This window comes from Falco rusticolus, chromosome Z, assembly GCF_015220075.1.
Source record: "Falco rusticolus isolate bFalRus1 chromosome Z, bFalRus1.pri, whole genome shotgun sequence".
Lineage (NCBI taxonomy): Eukaryota > Metazoa > Chordata > Aves > Falconiformes > Falconidae > Falco > Falco rusticolus.
In genome coordinates, this window is record NC_051210.1 from 80705047 (window position 1) to 80727579 (window position 22533).

Here is a 22533-nt window from a genome sequence, read left to right on the forward strand (position 1 = left end):
GGCACCCGGGGTTTTGAGGGTGAGGGGAGCAGGGTGGGCCCCGCGCCCCAGGAGGCCCCGGTGGGCCACAGCCCACCCGGCCCAGCGTGGCCTGCCAGGCCGGCGGGGAGCTGGCACCTGACATGGCGGCTGCAATGCGGGAAGAGGGGCCTGAAGGGGGCATTTACATCTTTGTAGGGGGGCTGCTCCTCCAGAGCCGGATGGTGCGCCGGGCTGCTGCCGCCGCTGCCCGCCCGCGGGGGCCCGGCAGGCGGCTGCGGCGGGGCCTGGCCCTCCACCGGCTTCTCCTCGTTGGGCGGCCGGGGGAAGGGGCCGGCGGCGGGGCGCTCCCGGCCACCCTTCTCCGGCAGGCCCCGGGCGGGCGGGAAGCGGCCACCGGCCGCCAAGGGGTCTCCGCCGCGGGGGTCTTCGTCGCCCTCGTCCTCCTCCTCCTCCTCGTCCTCCTCCTCCTCGGGGGGCTTGTGCCCCTCGACGTCCACCTCGGGCTCGTCGTCGTCCTCCTCCTCCTCCTCCTCGCTACTGTCTTCGCTGGCGAAGCTGCAGCTGGTGCCGCCGGGCGAGAGGAGGCGGTGCGGGGGGTGCGGCGGCGGGGGGAGCGGGTGCCGCTCGCAACCCGCCTCCTCGGGCGGCGGCGGCGGCAGGAGCAGCTGTAGCGGCGGCGGCGAGGCGGAGCGGGGCGGCCCGCCACCGTGCAGCTTAGCCAGGCTTTCCGAGTCCTCCTTACCCCCCACCGGTCGGAAAGCGCTGGAGTGGTGGTACCCGGTACCGGCCTTACGCCCGGCCGCCGCTTCCAGCAAGTGCGGGTGGTGCGCGGGCACCCGGCCGCCGCCGCTGCCACCCTCGGAGGCGGCGGGTGAGGCGGGCTCGGCGCCGCCGCCAGGGGGCGACTCGAAGAGCGGGTCCCGCGCGGCGGCGGCGGCGGGAGCGGGCGGGGGGGCGGCGGCGGGCGGCGTGCCCAGCCCCGCGGTCCCCGCCTCGCTGCCGGGCTCCGAGAGGTCCAGGAAGGCCTGACGCAGCAGGCCCGCCCCGTCGCCTAACGAGCAACCCAGGGCGCCGGGGGGCTGCGGCGGAGGCTGCAGGTAGGTGGGTACCGGCAAGCCGCCCGGCGTGCGGGGTGGCCAGAACATGCAGAAGGGCGGGTAGAAGGCGGCGTCCTTCCTGCCCGGCCAGAAAAGCCCCGAGAGGCCGCCCCCCGCCGCCCCCGCGCCGGCCTTGTGAGCCGCCGCCCCGCCGAGGCCGTCGGCTGCGCCGCCGCCGCCCTCCTCCTTCTTGTGGCAGAGGCCGAAAGCGGCGGCGGGGAAGCCGTAGGGGTGCGGGAAGAGCCCCCCGCAGCCGGGGAACTTCTGGAGCACCCCGCCGAAGGAGCCCTTGCTGGGCACCGGGATGACCGGGTAGCTCCGCGGGCTCTTGCCGCCGTGGGCCGCCGCCGCCGCCACGGCCTCCTGCAGCTCCTCGTCCTCCTCGAAGCGCGGCCGCTTCTGGTGCAGCTCGGGGGGGGCGGCCAGCAGGTGGGGGCTCAGCAACCCGCCGCCCACCACGGCAGCCGCCGCCTTCACCGTGCCCAGAGGGTGGCAGGCGGCGGGGGCGGCGGCGGGGGGCGCGGGCGGCGCGGGCGGCAGGGCGCGCTTGCGGCTGCCGCCGTTGAACATGGCCTTGACGTCCTCCCAGGCGAAGACCAGCTCGTCCTGGGGGCTTTTGTCGGTCAGCTTGAGGTGGCGGCGCCAGGAGTTGAAGTTGGCGGCGTCGGGCTGCGTGTACTTGGCGTCGGGGGTGCGGTGGGAGTGGAAGATGAACTTGTTGGGGGAGAAGTACATGCTGCAGTAGCTGCACTTGATGCACTTGGCCCGGGAGCTGTTGTAGCGGGCCGGGATGAAGCTGCCGCGGCAGCCCCAGGCGCATTCGTGGGACACGTCGAAGGCGAAATTATCGGGCAGTTTGGGGGGCCGGTTCTCCCCCAAGAAGGACTTGCAGAGCCGCTCCGCCTCCCGCTTGGTGATCATCCCGCAGCGGCGGGAGGAGATGGGCATGGCCCCGGCCCGCCGCAGGATCTCCAGCTGCACCGGCGTGCACTGCACGCAGGTGATGCCCAGAGCCACCCGTCGGTTGTGGATCTCGTTATAGCTGAAGTTTTTGAGGAGGGTGTTGGAAATCTGCGCTAGGCACAACCGCTCCTGCCCGTCGATGACCAGGGAGACGATGGGGATGCCGTAGAGGATCACCTGCCCCACCTGGTTGGGCTTCATGGCGGCGTGGCCGGCCCTCGGCTGGTTCATGGGGTCCGGCGGGTACGCGCTGGACGGCGACGGCAGCAGGATGTCGGTGGGGCCGGGCAGCGGGCTGGTCGCCATCGCCTCAGCGCCGGGGCGGCTGCTCTGCTCCAGCTGCGGGCGGGGAGGGGGAGAGAGAGACAGCGCCGTCAGCCGGGGACCCACCGGGGATGGGGGCGTCCCGCCGCAAGCGCGCACCCCACCACCCCCCCCACATCCCTCGGGAGATACGCCTTGAGGTTTGCTGAGTGACCCTGACCCATCCCCCCCGGCCTCACCGGGGATGCGCCCGGGGCCGCCTGCCTCCGCGCATCCCGGCTCTCCGACGTGCGCATCCCACCGCAGCTGCGGAGTTGAGGATAAATGAGAGAACCGCCATCCTGCCCGCCCCCCCCGGGTAGGGAGCTGCCCCAGCCCACGGGCCGTTCATCCCGAAACACGCAGCGGAGGCGTGTGTCCCCCTTGTCCAGCCTGGAAACCTGCCGCTGCCCCGGGAAGGCGCTCCGCGGAGTTTCCGGGGACAGCCGCCGTGCACCGCGCCCGGCTGCTCGACCCGACGGCTTCCTCCCTCCGCACCCCCAGGGACGGGGGAAACCGCGGGAAAGCGCGGAAGAGGAATGAGAAATAACTAAATAAAATAAATAAACGTGTTGATGCCTTCCGCAGCCACCCGCGCATCCTCCCCGCCCCGTACCCTTTACCTCCGCGGGCGCGCCCTAGCTGTGCTGCCGTCGGGCCCTGGCAAGGCGGCGCATCCCCCCGCCGCGGAGCAGCGCGGCCAGCCGCAGCCCTGTGCACGGTGGCGGCTGCAAGCGCGGAAGCTCCGCGCCTCGCTGAGCGCACGGCGGCCCACCGTGGGCACGGTGACGTCAGCGGGGCGGGGGGGCCGGGCCCTACCGTACGCTCCCCCCAACCGGAGGGGGGGGGGGGGTGGCTCCCCCATCCCTCCCTCCGCGTACCGGGAGGGGACGCGGACGCCCCGTTGAGGCCCGGCCTCCTGCCGCCGCCCCCCGGGCGCCCCGCGGAGCGCTCCCTGTTCCCACCCGGCCCCACGCAGGGCTTCCCGGCCAAGGGACACCGAGTTCGGCGACGGAGCGGGTTGCGGTGCGACGTGCTTTGCCTTTTTTTGCCTTCTCGCCCCCCCCCCTCCTCTTTTTTGTTTCTTCAACCCCCCACGGTCCGAGCCCCATCGCTTCCAAGAAACTGAATGTGTTCGATACGATAAACCGCGTCTTTTCGGAAGCATTTTTTAACGGATCTGGCAGAAATTACGGGGCGGGAGGGAGGAGAGAGGGAGAAAAAAGTTGCTTTTTCGCCACAACCGTGTCCTCAAGGGCACGAAGAGCTGCTGTGACCCACACTCCCTTCCCAAATACACCGGAGTGATTCACCAAAACCACTTTCAGTAGGACCTGGCCACACAAAGTCTTACTCCCACAAAAAGCAACACGGTGCAAATATTTTTTTTCTGTTTCTAATTGCTTTATGCCCCCAATCAACAAGAAAAAACCCCAACACCAATTCCCCAGCAAGCAGGCTGCAGCACGCTAGCCGCGTCTGCCTCCCTCTTTTTTTTTTTTTTTTTTTTTTTCCCCCGAAAAGAAGCGAATACACTGCAGTGAAAATGTTGAAAATTTTTTTCGCATCTACCCCAAAAAGCACCGGTAACCTCGTAGGTCCCCACCGGCTCCACGCAGCGTGGGGTGAGGACGGGTCGGGCCCGCCGCGACCCCCCAGCCCCACCACCCAGGGCAGGGGGGAGCGGGGAGGCCAAAAACCTTCAACTACGGTCCTCTCTAGACAGGAAAACTGCGGAACCGGCTGAAAAACGGGAAAAGGAAAAAGGAAAAACTCCTTTCAAGCTAAAACGGGGAGGACATCTGGACCGTCGGGCGTTCCCTAATACCCCTGTGATTTATTTTTGTTTTTAAAAAACTGCTTCCATCTCTTTTCTCCCCACGCACATGACCAATACCAAGCCTTTCTGCCTTTTTAGCTGTGAAAACTTTGTGGTTTGGGGGTTTAAATTTTTTTTTTCCGTTGTATTTTTTTATTTTTTTCCCCGGCCATCACAGATCCAGGCGAAAATCTCCGCACCGGCCTTTCCCAGGACATCCACGCTCAAGCTCACCGACTCTCTCCGCTTTTCCCCCCGGACAGCGAAACGACGGAGCCCCCCGGATCGCTCAGGTCCTCGCTAACTTAAAAAAACAACAAAACCAAACCAAACAAAAAGAAACCAAACCCAAAACCAAAACCCCACACCTCTTCTTATTACTTCTGTCGCTTCTTATTAAATTCTGCTGGCCCCCGTGCCGCCACTGTCACACGGATGCTCCCCCCTTTTCCCCCTCCCTCCTACTTCTCCCCGAGCCTCTTCTGCACGGAGCCTGCTGCTTTCGTGTGAGCAATAGCTATAAGCCTCACATTGGTGACATTTTAATCAATGCTTCCTAGCCAGACTGACATGAATTTTACACTTCAAAACTCTCCTCCGCCAGCTAATTGATTCAAATTGTTTTATTGGTTAAACCCGTGTCACACATTGTATGATCTATTACCACGCCACGGAGAAAATCTCCCCTCCTGTCTTCGCTCCCTGGTCGGCACCAGAAGGGACTGGGTGGTGGTGGTGGTGGGTGTTTTTTAGGGAGCAGCCCCCTGCTCTCGTGGGCCCTCAGTGCCTGCATCCCCGTTTTCCCGTCTCCCGGTCAGCCGGTGGCTTTTCCCCCGACGGTTCCCGGGAGATGCGCAGCCTCGCCCCAGGCTCTGAGCCCGGCGTTGGAAGAGGAGGAAAAGCCGGTTGCAGGAGGCGAAAGGGCTGAGCGGGTGTTGCAAAGTGAAGTGCCTTCAACGAAGCAACACCCCGAGCTCGGTCCTCGCAGCCCGGGCGAGGCTGAAAACACAGGGTCGGTCCGGGGGGGTCGTTCAGCCTGCGCCCACCTTGTATTTCGCGATGCTTAAACGAAAAGCAGAACTAAGCGTGCCTTTACCTGCTCGGTACTACCGAACCCCTTGAATTTATTCCGTTGGAAAAACTGAGGGGCTTCCTCAATTTCCTCTGCAGGGAAAGCTGCAAGCCACGGGGAGTGGGTGTACTGGTCCCCACGGAGGGAAGAAGGTCCTGCGTGTCGCACGGGCACTGCCCGCAGCCGCAGCGGGGGCCTGGGCTCAGCGCAGCTCTCCCAGGTAGGGACAGGGACTGACCCGCACTAGCGCCTTTAGAGAAACGGGGCTAAAATACACTGGTCTCTACTTTTTTTTTCTACTTCAGCCCGTTAGGAAACCTCGTGGGGTAGGGCGACCCCACTACGGGGTGACAGCCGCTGGCTGGAGAGAAAAGGTAAGTCCACCCGAGGAGCGGGGCGGCTCCCGCAGGTGGCTCCGGGGCGGGCGAGGATCGCGGGGTTGCTCCGGCCGTGGCCGACACCATCGCCCTCCCCCCGGGCCGGCTGGAGCCCGGCCTGGGGCCCTGCAAGAGGCGGGAGGGAATCCCGACTTGAGGTGGGGGTCTGCACCCCCCAACCCGCCCGGGGAGCTGCAGCGCTGGGCTCCTGCCCTACTGCCGCCTCCAATTAGTCCCATTCATTTCGTTATTTGCTGTTGCAGTTTGCAACGGCTGGGTTGGAGTCACCTCCTAAGAAAGTGGATAAACTTCTCCCAGAAGCCTGGAAAGGATAGACAGCGAGTCCTGGCTCCTTTTCCCTTCTCTATCGCGATTCCGCCTCGGAGCGGGAGGCGACAGCAGCAGATCCCCTGGCTGCGGCTGCTTCATGGTGAAAACAAGCGGCTGGGAAAAAGCGGCCAAGTTTAAACCACCCCAAACCCACCCTCACGGCCTTGACTTACTCGCCCAGCGCTTAAATATTGTAGCCGAGCGGCCACTCGCAGCAGGATAACCTTGGTGTGTTTAAAAAACCCACAAAGCAAACCACCCCCAGCGCGGATCCATTCCCTCCTCCCACCCCTCCGCATCCCGTTGAAACTTACAGCCCTGTAAGTAGCAGGCACGCAAGGTATCGTTATAAAACCGCTTATCCAAATAAAATTTAGGCAAAGGAGGTTTTTAAAATACTTTTGGGTCGATTTCGCTTGCGCTGCTCCGTCCAGAGCGAAGTCCTTTCCTAAGTATATATATATTTTTTTTTTAATCGCGTTTTATTATATTAAGCAGAGAGGGCATTTGGAATAGAGGTGGTCCCATCTGGAAAACCCCGGAGCTCATTTAGATCACATCACTTCGGGCTTTTGTCTCTGCTCTTGAATAACACAGCTAGACACAACAAAAGGGCAGAGATCTCTACGTGGAGGTTTTTTTTTTTTGTTTTTTTTTTTTTTCCAGTGGCAAGAGGACGCCTCTGAAAGATCCATCTATAATCATCATCACGGGAGGGGAAAAGACTCCACGCAATCTTCTCCTGGTTCTCTAAAAGCATTGGGAGAGTTTAGGGATGGGGCATTTCTGGGGGAGTTTGAGATCCCTCTGGCAGCTGAAAAAAAACCAGCACGGCGGCTGAAGGGGAGGACCTGGGAACGGCATCTTTTGTCTGAGGAAGCTCTCTGAACTTCGCGATTTAATACGTTCCAAGGGATCCAAACCCGAGGTGGTCCTCGCCGAAGGTACGTGCAGACCTTAGCCAGGAGATGCGGATAGCCCCCACCGCAGGAAAGCATCCTGCCAGCCCCCTCCAGCATCACCCTCCCGAACAGAAACAGCACTAATTTTTTTTAAAAAAGTAATAGAAATAATAAGTGATTTGATTTCATTGTATGGGAAGCGACTGGCAGCACGGGAGGAGATGGGTGCTCTGTAACCGCCCCTCGGCGCTTAAAAACGCGAGGGTCTTTATTTCTGTCCTGCCTGGGGATGGGGTAGAAGGGAAGGGGAAAAAAAAAAACCCCAAAACCAAAGCAGCTGCAAGTTTAGATATGGATGAATTAACCCCCTGGGGGTGGTGGGATAGGGGATAGGAGAGGGTGGTGGTGGTGGTGAAATCCCAAACGAAAACCACCTCAGCTATTGATTTTTTGTTTTTCTTTTCAAAGCATAAATTAAAGCGCCCTGAACATCTCCCACCCGAAACATCCCTGCTTCCAAGTGTCTAACCAAGCAAGAAACTTCCACGCCAGAAGCGAGGCCCCGAGCGGGCTGCGGCGGGGACCAGCCAGCCCAAACTTCCAGGGAAACGTGACGCTATCGGGCGAAGAGTCATCACGTCAGTAAATAATTCAATTTTGCATCTTCCAGAACCCAGTAACCTTGGGTGTCTTCGAAAGCAGATTGTACAAACAGGCAATTAAGATGAGCACTGAGACTTTCAGAGGAGATATAATGAACCAGCTTTAATTACTATCTTGAAATTAAAAATGTAATATACAGATTTAAATTTATTTTCACCTAAATTGTGTATAAAATTATATGGCGCTTTTTTTTCCCAGGCTAAGAAACGAATTGCCACCAGGCTTGCCACTAAAAAGTCTGAAGTACTTTCCAAACCCTGTTCCCCAACACACAGTAATAATGATACATTTATCATTACTGATGACCACCCACTGGTTTATTATTGCTTTGTTGCAACTATTACAATCAAGAGATTTCTTTATTTACTGTTAACATTCACTTAAAGCTGAATGTTAATGACTCTTCTGAATTCACCAAAGAGTTTTCCGTTATATTTCAGGAGTAGTTACGGTTTGGGTTTCAAAACCAGCATAAAAGAAGGAGAAATGCTGGGTGGTGGTTTGCTCCTGGGTTTGGGTTTGTATTTTTTTTCCTCCCTTCTTAAAAGGCTGTTTGAGAGGATTTATCCAAGTCGGATTTTCAACAAAGAGTTGCAAAAGCCTTGGCGTAATGCACGTACTTGACTGTAGCTAATTATGTGAGTATTTTATTACAGGAGATTCATTCATTATTGATAAATGTTTGCAGTAACTTCCTGCTATGTAGAGTTGTATTTTATGAGGAATAAACAACCTGTGGGGATTGGGATTGTTTGGCTTTTACGCTCCTGCACTCTTTGACAGTTGACATTACCCACTTGGGGGTCTGCCTTGTCCCCTTGTCCCCCTCTACACCCAAATGCAACTTCTTCCCTCTTCCACCACCACATCCCTCTCGTCCCCTCCTCCTTCGCCATCATTTCAGGATTCTGTTTAAAAAAAGTGACTTGCCAGGGAGGGTATTCCGCTATAGGCACGCTCTATATAGGCGTTTCCGAAGGGCTGTATAGACCGCTATGAGCTCCCGCTTCGGGGCAGCCGGTGGGCAGGGGCTGTGCAACAAGCAGGCAGCCCGTCGAGGAAGGGCTTGGGGGGAGAGGGGCTTTCCCGAGGGCTCCCCGCTTCGGCTCCAGCCCTCGGACTCCCAAAGCCGGTAAAAAATAAGAAGAACTAAAACAAAACATACCTCGTTTCCCCCGGCTTTTAAACCTGGGAGCCACTGACAAAGCGGAGAAGCCGCCTCTCACCAGGCTGGCGGCCGCCTCTTATCCCACCTATTCCCCCAAATCAGCCCCTTCCCGGGCGAGGAGGGTCGCTCCGGGTGGCCGAGCTGCCCGGAGGAGGGAGGCAGCGCTGTCCCCCATTCTCCTCCCCCCACCCAGGGGCGGCAGGACGCGGAGCGCTGCGCGGGCGCGGTGTTGAGCGGAGAGCTCCGCGCATCCCCTCCCCGGGGGACCCGGAGGTCCCTGCTTTGGCCTTGGGCACCAGCCAGCCCTGCTCCTCCCGTCCCATCTCCAAACGCGGCCTGAAGTTCACGATTTCGAAGAAAAAAAAATTAAATATATATATTTACCTGTAAGAAACGGGAACGAGGAAACGCGCAGCTCCTCCAAGGGGGGCTGCGAACCATCGCTCCTTCCCTCCGCTGCCGCCCAAACTTGCGGGGGGCTGCCCCAGCCAGAGCCGACCCAGAGCCGGGCACCCACCTTCCTCCCCCCCCGCCCCAAGAGGCAGCACGACCCTGCGACCTATCACGACATCGTTATTTACTCCAGAAGGGTAGGAATATACCCAAGTCAGGAGATTTGCCCACCCATACCCCACCCCGCTCCAGCCCCACGGCTCACCTGGCCGCCTGTGCTCCATGGGCCCCCCCGGGCTGCAGGGCGGGCGCGGCCGGCACCGGGCCGCGCTCCGCGGTAGCTGCGCTGCGCGTAAGTTTGGCTCCCGCCTGTGTCGCGGCGGCTGTGCCGCGGGTGGGTCGGGTCTCGGACGCCTTCTAGCAGCCAGGCAGCGCCCTGCAAGCGGTGCGGGGAAGCCGCTCCCTTCCCCGGCCCCCTCCCCTCGCCCGGGGAGGTGGGGGGAACCGTGGCTGCCCCCGCCCCGCCGCTACCCCGGGGCAGGTCCGCCCCAACGGCTGCGGAGGACGGGGGCGGGGGGGCGGGGGAAGCTCCGCACACACCCGCCTGGAGGGGGACAAGAGGGACCCTGTCGCAGGGGCGGGCTCTGCTTCCCCAGACTCCCCCTACCCTAAATTTCCCCTCTTCTCCCCCAATTTTCCTTTGCCCCTTTCCCTGCTTTCCCTGCAAAAAGGATCCCAGGCGAGCACCCCGAAACCGTGAGCGCGTAGTGGGACAGCAGGAGAGGGTCCCCCCCAGCAAGTCCCTGAGGCAGAGATTGGGGGGCGGGAGGGCACAGCCGCCACCCCTAGCCCACTCCCGCAGAGCCCCTGTCCCCAGCAAAGCGCTTCCCGCGGATCACTCGACGTGCGGAACAAGGCGGCTGCTTAAAAACACAAAGCCGAAGCCCTAATGAGTTCAATTACAATGTGGTAAACACATTGCCTCTACGCTTTAATTAAGCCGGCTGTCCAATTTTAACTCATTAGTAATTCATTAAGAGAACAGCTTTTAGCTGGCTGTAAGGAGAGGAGCACCGCAGCCTGTGTGGTTGCGCTGCGTGCACACCCCGAGGTACTGGGGGACAGGAGAGTGGTGTCTGTCCCCCCCAAAATACACAAAGGGGGGCTGGTCCCAAAATGGGGGTCACCACTTGTCCCGACCGCTGTGGGACGCCCCCGTCGGGGAAGGGGACCCGAAGATGCCGGGATGGGGAGGAGGAGAGGAGTCCTGGGGGTGCCCGGGACCCCCCGATGGTCTTCCCTAGGGAGAAGCCAGGCTAGTTAACGGGCAGGGCTAGGGATGCTCTAGGGACCGCGGAGCTCCCGCGCCCAGTCTTTAAAAAAAAAAAAAAAAAATTAAACAATTAACAGAGAAAGCATCTGAAACGTATCTGGGCCAAGAAACAGGTCATATTTGCCCGAGCAGCAAATTTGGTTTGACGAGTGAATCCAGAGGTCTGCAGGGTCGGATCCTGCCTCTCCACCTCGGGGGGCTGGAGGGGTGCCTGGGCACCGGAGGGGTGCGAGATGCCGGGGATGGGGACCATCACGCCCCCCCACCCCCAGGAAAACAGCCGTGCCGAACCTCTCCCGACTGAGCTGGGGCGCACCCGGCTCCGCCGCACCGGGCGGGTCTCTCCGCGCCTTTGCGCTGAGATTTTGCGGGGGTCACAGCAGCAAAACGGTTTGAGTGGGCGACACGACATCAGAATTCCCCTTCGCTTTGCCCCCCCAGCTCCCGAGGAGCCACGACCCGCAGTGTCCCGGGTGCCCACGGACCTGTCCCCGAGTCCCAGGGGGACAGCGGCGGAGCAGGGGTGGAGGGTTTCCCGCTGCAGCCGCTGCCCCATTACGGATTAAAGCATTTTTCCTTCAAATTGCAATGCCTGGGGGACGGCTCTGAGCGGGGTCTGGATATCCCCCAAACCTTTCCCCACATCCCATCGCACTAGCATTGCTCCTTTTTTATTACTTACATGATGAGCGTAGCTATCATTTTATCACAGCTCCAACACGCTGGAGGTTGCATTTGTTTTTCTAGACCGATTGAAAATTTCTTCCCCTCCCCCCCTAAGCTATATTTGACATTTAAAATCTGAATATGCAAAAAGATTTAGCAGGCAGGAGCCACTTCAGCCTGATCCCCCTTCACTAGTGCTGGGTGCTTCAGAGAAAGACACATAAAACTGCCAGAAACCTTTCAGAAATAAGTTTGGGTGGTTGTTTTTTTTCTTTTTGAAATTTTTTTCTCTCTCTCTCTCTCTTTTTTTTTTTTTATAACCACAGCAGCAGTTTTGGCTGATTCCAGACAGATTCAGAAGCCCTGATTTTTTATTTTTTTTTTTTGCCTCCCTGTTTGGTTGGGCTCTTTGCAGTGCCCCCAGCCTGGCAGGGCTGCTGGGGGGCGCATGTTGCCTTTGCTGTGCCCTCTGCCAAGCTTAGCCCCAGCTGGCTGGAAGGAGGCAGGGGCAGGACTTCCAAGATACCATGCAGTTAAAAAAGGGGGCTTCAAACTCCAGCTCTGAGTTATAAACGACTAAATCCTTTCTGAAGAAGCCTTCAGGCAGACATCTTGAGAAAAAGCCCTTAATAAGAGTCTCCTTCTTTGGGGAGCAGATTTTGAGCAGTTATCTCTTTAAAGCAGTTTTTCCTTTTCAAATAGCAGGCCCTCTTTGCTGTAGTCTTGATTTTCATTTGGCTCCAGGCTTGCAAAATCGGATTGTCTGGAATTAGGAGATTTGGATGTTGTTCCTCTTGATGTCAAAGGATTCCGCTCCCCCCCCCCCCCAAAAAAAAAAAAAAAAAAAAAAAGATTATTATAAATGCAGGATCAGGCCCCAGGGGAAGGGAAGTCTGTGGGCTCCCTACTCAAAAGCAGTGGTATTTAACCTGTTGCTGTGTTGTCATTGTCACCTCCTATTTATTACCAGGTCTTTAAACAAATTGCCTGAAAAGCTAAAAGAATATTGCTCATCTATTTCCAGAAACATCCCCCACTCCTTTGTCTTGAATAGCAAAGCACCGGCTTCTGGACACCCAGGGGCCAACCTCTCTCCAGAGCCTCCTGGTATGAGTCTAAAAATCATCTTGAAGCCAGTGGGCTACAATTCATTTTATTACCCCAGTGTTAATCTAGAATAGGTACATAAAAAACTGTTAGGACAATTAATCTGAATTAATTTCCAAAGTGAATTAATTTAAATTGAATGAAGACCACCTGAATTCTGAATAAGAACAACCTTCACAGGGGTTTCACGCAGTTTAATTAATCCACTTTTAAATTCTCACCTTCAGCTAATTTGGGTTATTTTCCTGAGTGTCCCCATGTAGGCAAAATCTTAGAGGTAAATGTGGCTCAGGGGAATTCCTCTGGATTTACCCAGATGTAATTTAGAACAGAATTGTATCCTCTAATACTCTTTGACCAGGGCACAGAAACAATGCAGAAATAATGGATATATACATTGTGCTGCTGCAAGAAGCTCAACTTTACAAAGGAAACATTTTCCAAAAATGTATCTGGATGTTTTACTGTTTCCTCTCACCCTGTACCTCTGCCTGTGCAAATGTGTAGGCAGACTCGCAGATGTGCCTGCTGTGGGTGTATACTCTATATGTCTTTGCTCTGTTTAATCCATTAAAGGCTTTGCTTGGTGCACCTGAGACTCCCATTGAAGTTAGTGATACTGGGAGCTAAGGAAGCGGCGGGATCAGCCGGCTGGGGGGCAGGTTAGCTCTGCACCTTCAGAGCTCAAATATGATGACAAATCTGAAATTCACGGCCACTCAGGGCCCGGCAATCTAGGACAGATTTACAAAGGCAGGGCTGTCTTTCCAAAAGAGAAGCCTCTTTTTCTGGCTGAGGAAGTTTCACTGGTTTTATCAAGGCTATAGGTGTGATTTTTCAAGCCACGTTGCATTATTATCGTGATATTGGTCCTCCCCTTTTAATGCTACCTGGTGAATTGAGGAAAGGGGCTGGAGCAGACAGGGGAAGGCTCCTCCTAAAAAGCCATTTCAAACAGTTTAATTGCTATTTCAGCATGTAAGGTAACGACACCAGGTACCTGCTCTTTTTAAACAGTTATTTTAAAGATGGAGTGAATTATTTTTCCTTTGGAAAGCAGTGGCTGTAAGACTCATGGGTTAAAGCTCCCTACACTGCTTTTCTTAACCAATATCATCATGAGTGGCTTTTAGTACTTCTGAGATCAGATTCCCTAGGTCAGACCAGTCTGCTCCAAACAGGTATTTGTGCTGAAAGTCACATCATGTGCTCCTGTCACGCCAGGAGCCAACAGACCAAGCAAATGGAAACGCTTTGGTGCACTGCATCAAGTTATGGTGAAGGCATCTGCTGATTTTTCAAGCCTGGAGTTCTCTGGTTTGGTTTGAAATAACAGAATCACCCAACTAGCTCCTTAAATAACTGTATTTGTGGGGTAAGGTATAGTGATCATGCCACAGGACACCCAGAAACCTGGAATTTTATCCTTTAGTTCAATGAATTACTGCATGACCTCGCAGAGAGCCATTTATAGACCAATATTTTAAAGATCAGCTCTCATGTAAGAGCACTCTGTGAGTAATCTGGTTTGCTGCGCATCTGTCCAGACTGGGCATTTCTGAAAATCATTCTACTTTGGATTGGGATTTCTCAGTTGAGATACCTAAGTTGGAAAAATACGACCTCCTTTTTAAGCCTCAATTTATGTACCTGGAAAGGATGTGTGTGTGTGTGAATGTGTTTAGGGAGTACCACTCATCTACCAGTGTCTCAGAGAGGTTTTATAAAATGTAGTTGACGTGAAAACTCTCTCCTATCTTAGCTTTCACTCTCACTTCTTTATAGTGCAGTTGAAAATAGTAATAATAAAAAAAGATCAATCATAGTTAAAAGCATCAGTGGAAAGCTACATAAAATGAAAGATTTCCAAGAACTTAGAAATCATGTAGTAACTCCATGATTTGATTCAGACATTTCCAGACTCATTAGGACAGTGAACTGCTGCCAGTCTTTCAACCTTGTCATCCAAATTTTCATTTTGTGCACTGTAAAGGTGCTGTGAAAGAGGTGCTAATTATTAGTCCGTGGGCATCTTTGAAGTGGCTGGGATGGTGCTGTGGTCTGCAGGAGCCAGCTGGGAGCTACTGGCTTGATACAGAGCCTAGTCCAGCACTCAGTGAAATGAATGGGACTTCATTTCTAAAAGCCATTCTGGGGAATATTATAGAGCGGTTTAAAAGTAGAATCATAGAATCATAGAATCATAGAATCATAGAATCATAGAATGGTTTTGGGTTGGATCATCTAGTTCCAACCCCCCTGCCATGGGCAGGGACACTTTCCACTACACTGGGTTGTTCAAAGCCCCATCCAGCCTGACATTGAGCTCTTCTGGGGGTGGGGCAGCCACGATACATATATCACAGTGAGAAGAACTACATTAAATAATCATGAAACCTAGTGGGTGTCACTCATTCCATCTGTCTGTCTATCCATCCATCCATCAATCCATCCATCCTCTTCAGTGGAGAGATCATCATCACACTCAGTATCAAGGGAAGTTCAGCAATAGGTCCCAGGATGGCCTGGAGGCCACTTCTCTAGCAGGCAACCAAGAGCTTCTGGGTCATGGAGCAAGGACATTTGCTAAACTGACTTTGCAGTGTCCCAGCCGCAGAGTGGGATGCCTCACCCCGTTTCAGATGTTCGCACTGTCAATGTCCAACAGTGCGATACTTCCTGGCCACAGCCCCCCCCTAGCGTGTTGAGCACAGACCATTTCACAAAATCAGCTACTTATTAGTCAAAACCCAAGCTAAAAGCCCCTGTGATACTGAAAGCAAGTCAATAGTACCTGTCTCTGGCCACTACCATTAACTCAGCCAAGGGAGCGGATCCCATGCACTAACCTCTTGGAACAATCCAATTTCAGGGTCGTGGCCATAAGATCATGTCTTCTGGTCTGTTCCTTTCTGAAATTTGGAAACATTTAGAGCAAAACACTCCTACCAATTTGTTTGTCAAATTTAGGCACCTAGCATCTACCCATCAGAGTCAATCTTTATATTGGACACAGGTGACTTTCAAAGCAGGCAGCAGCACATCTTATGGCACCTACATCCATTATAAAATTTACCCAACTCATCTTGATTTTTTAATTAAAAAAGAAGAATTTTGTCTCATGCTAGCCTATTCTTCCATGTCAGGTAGTTCAGGAATAGCCCGTCAGTGATGAAGACTGTTTTGATTATCTATGGAACAATTTGACATATATAATTTTAATGCCATATTGTTAACTGTAACCTGAGCACGTATCTGCCCTGACCTTTGGATGACACATAGAGTTAATTTAGCTTGTCCAGCCACTGATTTGCATTCAGTATCACAAAAAAATGGTTCTCTCAAAGCACTGAGAATTACTAAATTCATATGAATGAAGATTTCTTTAAAGTCATGACATTCCCGTGTTCAGTTATTACCATACAGCCTTTTAGTATCACTGCTATTACTCTTACTATCCAACTTTTTTCATGGTTTAGTGATGGACTTGGCAGTGCTGGGTTAACGTTTGGACTCAATGATTTTAAAGGTCTTTTCTAACCTAAATGATGCTATGATTTGAGAATTTACTATTAGTATCAACACTCTTCAGCCTGTAGAGATATCATCCTACCACATCCACTCAATATGACTCACAGACAGATCCTGTTTCTGGTCACTCAGGAACCAGTGTGTGCCTTTGAGGTCTTTCACTGTGAGATCCCCATGTTTACCTCTTCCTATATTCTCTAAGATTTTAATTTTTTTTTTCATAGTGGACACTCTTGAAGAGCCTGGAGTGAGAAGGATGGTTGCTCATGATACTTCAGACAGGGTGCTCCCACCTCTTACGTTGATTGCTGAGAAAAAGAAGAACAAAGGTCCACTCTTTGCTGCCTGGGGCTGAGACAATCTACTTATCTGTGTTAATACTGAGTACAAACGAAAAGATCCCACATTTTTCAACCTACCAGCAGTAATAACTTGTCTTCAGACCACAAAAGAAAAGTCAGCGGGGTTGGCTTTTGATAGGTAAGTATGTAATGGCAGCAGGAAGTTGTTTCCCCTCTCCTGTATATTAATTCAGGTATATTTTCAAGGATTTCTCCATACACGTGCTACAGATCCAGGACAGCACGTGCCTCACAGCCCTCTAAGCAGCAGTTAGAGATGTGGTCTTTCTAGAAGAAAAACAGGGCATGTGGTGGCGTAGGAGCTGCAATGATTCCCAGCTCAAGTCCACCCAAATTATGGTGCTGGTTAAAATTGGCTGGGGGAATGTTCAGTGGGGATGCCTGTCACCTCCAACCTCTGTCCTCTTGCATCCATCATCCTTCTCCAAAAACTCATGTTCCATATCCCGGAGCTAAGGGACTTCAATCCTTTCCCAAAGCCACCTCTGTCCCTCATTATTACTGCTGAAACAGCCCCTGTGCCTCCAGGTCCAAGCCTTCCTCAGCCCCACAGCTCACTCTTCTGTCTGATGCTCCCACCACCTGCCACCTGAGGTTAGGACCCCCCACCCAGAGAAGCTGTTGGCTTCTGCCTTGCCATCAGCTTGCCTAATCACCTCTACTTCTACCTTTCTGTTTCTTTTGTGGCTGTCATCCCAATAGTCCTCACTCAGGTATTTCCAGAACCCAGGATTCAGTGGTGTAATAGCAATTTCAAGGGGTAGTGAGTTACCACCAGTGGCAGAATCAGTTGAATTCCCACCTTCCCTTTCCTCACTCCCTGTCTCCTATTCCAGCTCTTCCACCACGGTTTAGCTTCCTTTTATCTGTGATAGTGCATCTATCTGCAGGACCACCTTCCAGCCTCGAGCAGTGACATGCTCCAGGGCGAACAGAATTTTCTACCACTACGAGATGAGCATTCCTCATCACAACAGACATGCGGAGAAGCGGCTTAAAAATATCTTCAGCTGCTTTTGGCACCAGAAAAAAAAACAAGCAAGGATTTGGCCCTAACTTATCTCTGTGAGCAAGTAAGTCCCTATATGAGGTACCTTAAATAAGGCCTTTTATTTCACAGCAACGCTAACACACGATGAGCTGATGTTTAGAAATCAAGCAAGCACATAACTAATTTCAGAGAGTACCATTGCAGATTAGCTTGGCCCAGAAATTAAAGTGTTTCCCATCTGCTTTCATTCATGATTGTTAATTAATTGGTAGGTAATAAACACGGACACTAGTTTTGACAGCTCTGCAACAGCAGAAAGAAGGAGATAGTATGGACAGGCTTTCCTGGTGTTATTTTATTAAGTCACAGTCCAATTCCGAGGAAAAAGCCACTGCAGAGAAGATGTGAGAGGGTTTTTTTTGTTTTTGAAGAGGTGTTTTCAAGCATCTGCCGTCCTGGAGGGCATTGTCCTTTAAGCCTGACCTTGCTGGGTTACTGCGGAGTTGTATCCTTTTAACAGTTCCAGCCCCAAATGGGGGTGGATGGTTGATGTCCTGGGCCAGCCTTGGGGTACACACCGAACCCACAAAGCAGTCTGATTTAACTCTTGTTTTGCTGCCAGCTGTTACGCATGGTCTTGTGTAAGCCGTGCCAGTGCATTTACCTTTCTTTGTATTAATTGCCCAGGTTCTTCCCAGAGCAAACCAAAGTGCTGCCAATTCATCGTTGTAGGGCAGGAGGAGGCACCTCTGGTGTCTGCGTAGCTGCTGGATTAGGCAGCCTGACCTTCACATGGTTAAATTTGGGGGATATGGATTTATCCATAGGACAAATCCTCAAGGGAACTATTTAGAAATAGGATAAAAATTTTGGGGGATCAGTGCCTCAATTCCACTTCCCTTCAGTCACTAATGAGTGGGTAAGGAAGGAATAATGATCATAAATAAGCAGAAAAGTGCAATAAAAGTTGCTGAGGCACTGGGATGCAGCGAGGATGCAGATGGCTGGACAAGGTGCTGTGCTCTAAGCCTGTGAATGCCTGTCCCAGGAATTAAAGCCAAAATCCTTCACGGTGAGACCCCTCCCTGGTCTCCCCAAGCTCTCTGTTCCCCACTCCGCCCAGTGCCACTTCTCCAGCAGAGAAGGCAGATACGCGTCTGCCTTGGTGAGCCAGGACAGGCAAGTGCTGGTCCCACAGGGACAAACTCAGAGGACATCTCCTGGACATGTAGTCAGCTGCTGCTTGCTTGAAGGGGTAGCACTTTCCTAAACCTCATTATCTGAAGAAACATTATAAATGTGTTCCTTTGGCCAAGGTTTAGGAAGATATGAATTAGAGCATCTGCTTTGCCTATTTATATTTGCTGCAGCCAAAGGACCAGAAAGACCATTAGCAGCTCTACCGGTCTTTTAACATTGGGTCTAAACACCCCTAACCCCAGAGGGCTTCACAGCAGTAGGAAAAGCCCCACGCTTGTAAGGTCTCCAGCCGTTTATTACTTTTTTCCATCATGATTACCTTGGCTCCAGAAAGTTTTAATACTGTTCAAAATTCAATCCAGTTTTATTGACATCTCTAGTTTTGCCAAACAGTTAAACTGAAGCAGACGGCATGAATTTCAGTCAATCAATATTCATTTAAAACTGGACACCCATATGTAAGCATACTCTCTCCTTGGCAATGAGTAAGGACGCTGAACAATCAATCCACACTTGTATTTAAACTCGGCGACCGTATTTTCAAAAACCCCCACATAAGGCAAAATTGAATGGTTGAATAAGGCAACATGTGATTTCTGTTATGTTATTATTAATAATTAATAATTCACTTAATAACACAGCAGGAGCCTAATCCAAAGCCCACTGATGTCAATAGATTTCTTTCCAGTGCTCTCAATAGCACCAGAACAGACACAAAGGCCCAGCTTGTCCACGGTATTTAAGCACCTACACCCCATGCTCAACTCAAATACCTCCTGCTTCACGTCCCCTTAACTCAGAACAAGGCAGTGAGGTGACTGCAATCCGTGGTTCAGAGCTAAATTTTAGCCTTACCGCGCTGATTGAAGATGCCTGCCTCTTCTATTATGGATATACACCCTCTATATGTAAGACTTGTCTTTATTCTACCATACTTCAACGTAATGTGCAGACTGCCTGGATTGTTAATGGCCATCGTACGGTATCTGCATCCCCGTTGTAGGCTCTGGCTGTGTGCGGTGGGTGGCTGACATGTAAAAGAGAAGATCCAGGAAACACCAAGTCGTCAAGTTTATTTAAAACTTTCCTTGGCCTTTTCCTGGCTGCCGTGAACATCTTTAAAGCAGATTCTGAGAAGTCCCATGGCAGCCAGACACCCAGGACCAGGACAGCTGGACCTTCAAGCAAATATTATTGTTGTTATTATTACCATTTTGCCTCCCTAATTAACCAGTTGGGCACTTGCCAGCACTTTATATCTATATTGTAAGGGTTGTTTCCATGGGGTTTAGGCAGACAGTCTTACTTTAAGATTTCTATTGATCAGCTCCCATTCTCACGTGGTTAAAGCACTCCTCCAGGGGAACTCTCCCGTGTTTTAAGTGCACACAGTTACTCTCATGACTGGCTTGTAAACAGGTTTTAATGGGGCTATTAGTGTAAAAGGACAGGAAACTTTCAAAAACAGCCTTTTAAATATTCATGAAGATGTTTAAACTGGTGCTTAATCACCACTGTTTGCATATCCAAGGTGGGGGGGCAGCAGTGCTTCACTGTTAGCTACCAACAGGGCATTAATAAACACTTTTAGACCCACAATTGATGCCCGAAGGACAGCCAAACTTTTAACAAAGCATGACTCACTTTTTGCAGAAGAGCTCCCCAAAAGCGGTGTCCAAGGAGAGGCGTTAGCTCCCAGGAGAGGAGGTTCAGGGCTCCAGGCTCTTGCCTACACCAAGCATGGCCTGATCCATACCTTCTGCTCTGCTGCACCGGCCACGTGCTCCTGGGTCTGACCGACCACATGCAGGCATCAGAGTGGGCATCTCTGCCAGACTGGGGGTCCAGAGCCCCAGAGGGATCACCCCAAGGGAGCCGTGCCCAGGTGGGATGCACTGTATTCTGTGGCTGTCCCCCACCAGGGCTGGATGGACCCTCCAGGAGATGCCACCTTCTCCCCCCTCCTAATAATAGGTTCATTCACTCATGTTTCCTCTCCAGCAAAGCCCCGGCTCAGACTTTCAGCTGGCTGAACTGGTGTAAGAGCACAGAAGACCCTATATTTAACTGGCTTAACCAGTGCTTTTGTCCCAATGTCCCACTGTTCATAACCTCTCTTGACCATGTGTGTGCTCATACCCATCTGCGCTTTGCTCTGCTCTGCCCCAGGAGCCTCAGGACCTGCAGAAAGGAGGATTGAGATAAACACAGAATTTCAGCCCAGCTTCTGTATTGCTTTGGGGATGGATTTTAGCCATTTCTTTGTTAATTTTTGTAATACATGCTTTATTTTTGTTTAAAAAGTAAAGGCAGAAAGGATAGCATTTCCCCAGTGGGAGAGCCTTCATGCAATTTTAAAAATGTGCATTATTTAATCCAATAGGCATTAAGATGCCTTGAGCTGTTAACACCTGTTGTGGAAATCTATAATACACAGGCTTAAAAAACCAACAACCCTGAGAGACCCATAAAGGTTCCTGCAGAGCTGTCGTTGCCTCTTGTGTCAATGAGTACTTAAGGACCCTGAAATCTGCGGCTGAACTCACTTACTGAGCACGTGTTTTCTCTTCAGCTAAAAAATAAAAAAAAATTCCTTAGCATAATTTCATTGAAAAAAAAAAGAATAACGCATATGAAACACCAGTGAACAGCATTTCTTACACAAACCTCTCATGCATTTTTCATACATTTCCCCACCCAGATGCCTAAATGGATCAGCTTATAGTCTATGTTATTACCTTGTAAAACTCCATGTAAAACTTCAGCCAACATCTTTTTTTATGCTTTGACACCTTGTCATTTAACAGCATATATCAAACCCAGGCAGCCTGCCCTCAGCTGGGGAGGTCACCTTTGTCTTCCACAAAAGCAGGTCAAAAAATGAGATTCCCGATAGGAAATGCAAGCAAAATTCCCTGGGGAAGGCATGGAAGAAACTCTTCATGTGAATTCACTTTAGCAAGACCTGTGCTCACTTTCTCTTCATAATCAAGAAGAACTAATTATAATGGGAAGTCCTGGCTGGGCTGAAGCCGGTGGAAGTTTTGCCACTGATGTAATGATGGGACCCCTGTAATGGGACCACCTAAAATTTTGATAGCTGCCTTCAACAAGGGGCTAAGTGTCTGGTGCAATTTGAACCCATCCACGGTGTGCTCCTTGGCCTGTCAGCTACCCTGTTGACCCATGTCAGCTTGTCAACCCCACATGGATGCTTCTCCCATCCTGAGGTGTCCGTCTAGCACCACACATGACTTTTAGACAGTTGAATCAAGCTCGAGGAGTCTGGGCCACATTTGTGTTGAGGAACACTTTTGCAGCGATGTATCCAAGGTAGGTAATGCGAGCCATGGATGAGGACATGTATCTTCATTGCCTACACACAGCATTTAGATGACGCACGTAGGTGGAGAGGAGTCTTGCTTTTGTGGCTGGAGACATGGAGCCATCTGCACATGCACTGGGTTCTCATCTCCCAGCAGAGCTGATGGAGCTTGAGGTGGTAGAAGTGGTTGATTTGGAAGCTAAAATGTAAGTTTCTACTGCCACGTGAGATGAAGTATCACATACGAGAGAATTGTGAGGGACCAATGGCTTTCTGGAGCAGGAGCCATGGCTAGGTGAGTTGACCAGGGTCCCCTCTGGGATGGCTGGATGCTTGCCTTGAGGCAGCTGGATGAAGTCCCATGTGTCTGTGTGTGGAGCCAAATCCCACCCACTGGGTCAATCCTGCACAGCCTGAGCTACAGGAGATGGGTCCCACCTTGCTGCAGGGTAAGACCAACCCTACAGCTACAGGAGAGTCTTATTGTAGGGATAGTTAGAAACCTTCTTATCTGTCTCTATTAACTAATTTTATAATTAGTTTGCAACACTCAAGCCATGTCAGTTGCAGACATAGAAATCTCCGAGGAAGGCACAGAATAACAAGATTGTTTATCCATGGGTCCTAGGAACCTTTTCCCTGTGCCTGTCTCCTGTGGTGGAGCCCTTGGGGATAAGCGAGAATTTCAACAGTTTCGTGAAGTCTTACTGAACAGTCTGCCGACGTTCAGGTGAGGAGCACAATAGGCAGGAGGACAGGAGACAGCATCTAGAAGAAAGTCAAATCCAAAGCTGTCCCAGGTCAGAAGAAAGCCACAGTCGGGCTTGGACGGGGAGCTTGGGCTGGTTGTGGTTGTACGCCTGGCACACAGTCTGGGGAGACTACTCCAGGTAGTCCCTCTCTGTTAGTTGAAATCAGAAGATTTTTCACATCAGAACATAAATTAAAT

General features: G+C 52.3%; 1 protein-coding gene and 1 long non-coding RNA gene across 3 annotated transcripts in view; one reads left to right on the forward strand and one right to left on the reverse strand.

Annotated features, from left to right (window-relative positions):
• The window catches only part of SKOR2 (SKI family transcriptional corepressor 2), a 29541-nt gene extending 25855 nt beyond the window's left edge, over positions 1 to 3686 (reverse strand). Inside the window, exons 1-2 of one of the 2 annotated variants that reach the window (XM_037374551.1) lie at positions 2969 to 3686; positions 168 to 2381 (exon numbers count right to left, since the gene is read on the reverse strand). In XM_037374551.1, the coding sequence (XP_037230448.1) occupies positions 168 to 2348 (2181 nt within the window). In that variant the 5' untranslated portion in view covers positions 2349 to 2381; positions 2969 to 3686. Of the gene's footprint in view, positions 1 to 167; positions 2908 to 2968 lie in introns of those variants that run through there. The other variant, XM_037374552.1, reaches the window with a different exon arrangement.
• LOC119141888 lies at positions 967 to 8310 on the forward strand. The gene is made up of 4 exons (XR_005102081.1): positions 967 to 1079; positions 5542 to 5610; positions 6610 to 6887; positions 7326 to 8310. It is a non-coding gene; the product is annotated as an uncharacterized LOC119141888 (long non-coding RNA).
• The last annotated feature ends 14223 nt before the right edge of the window (positions 8311 to 22533 follow it).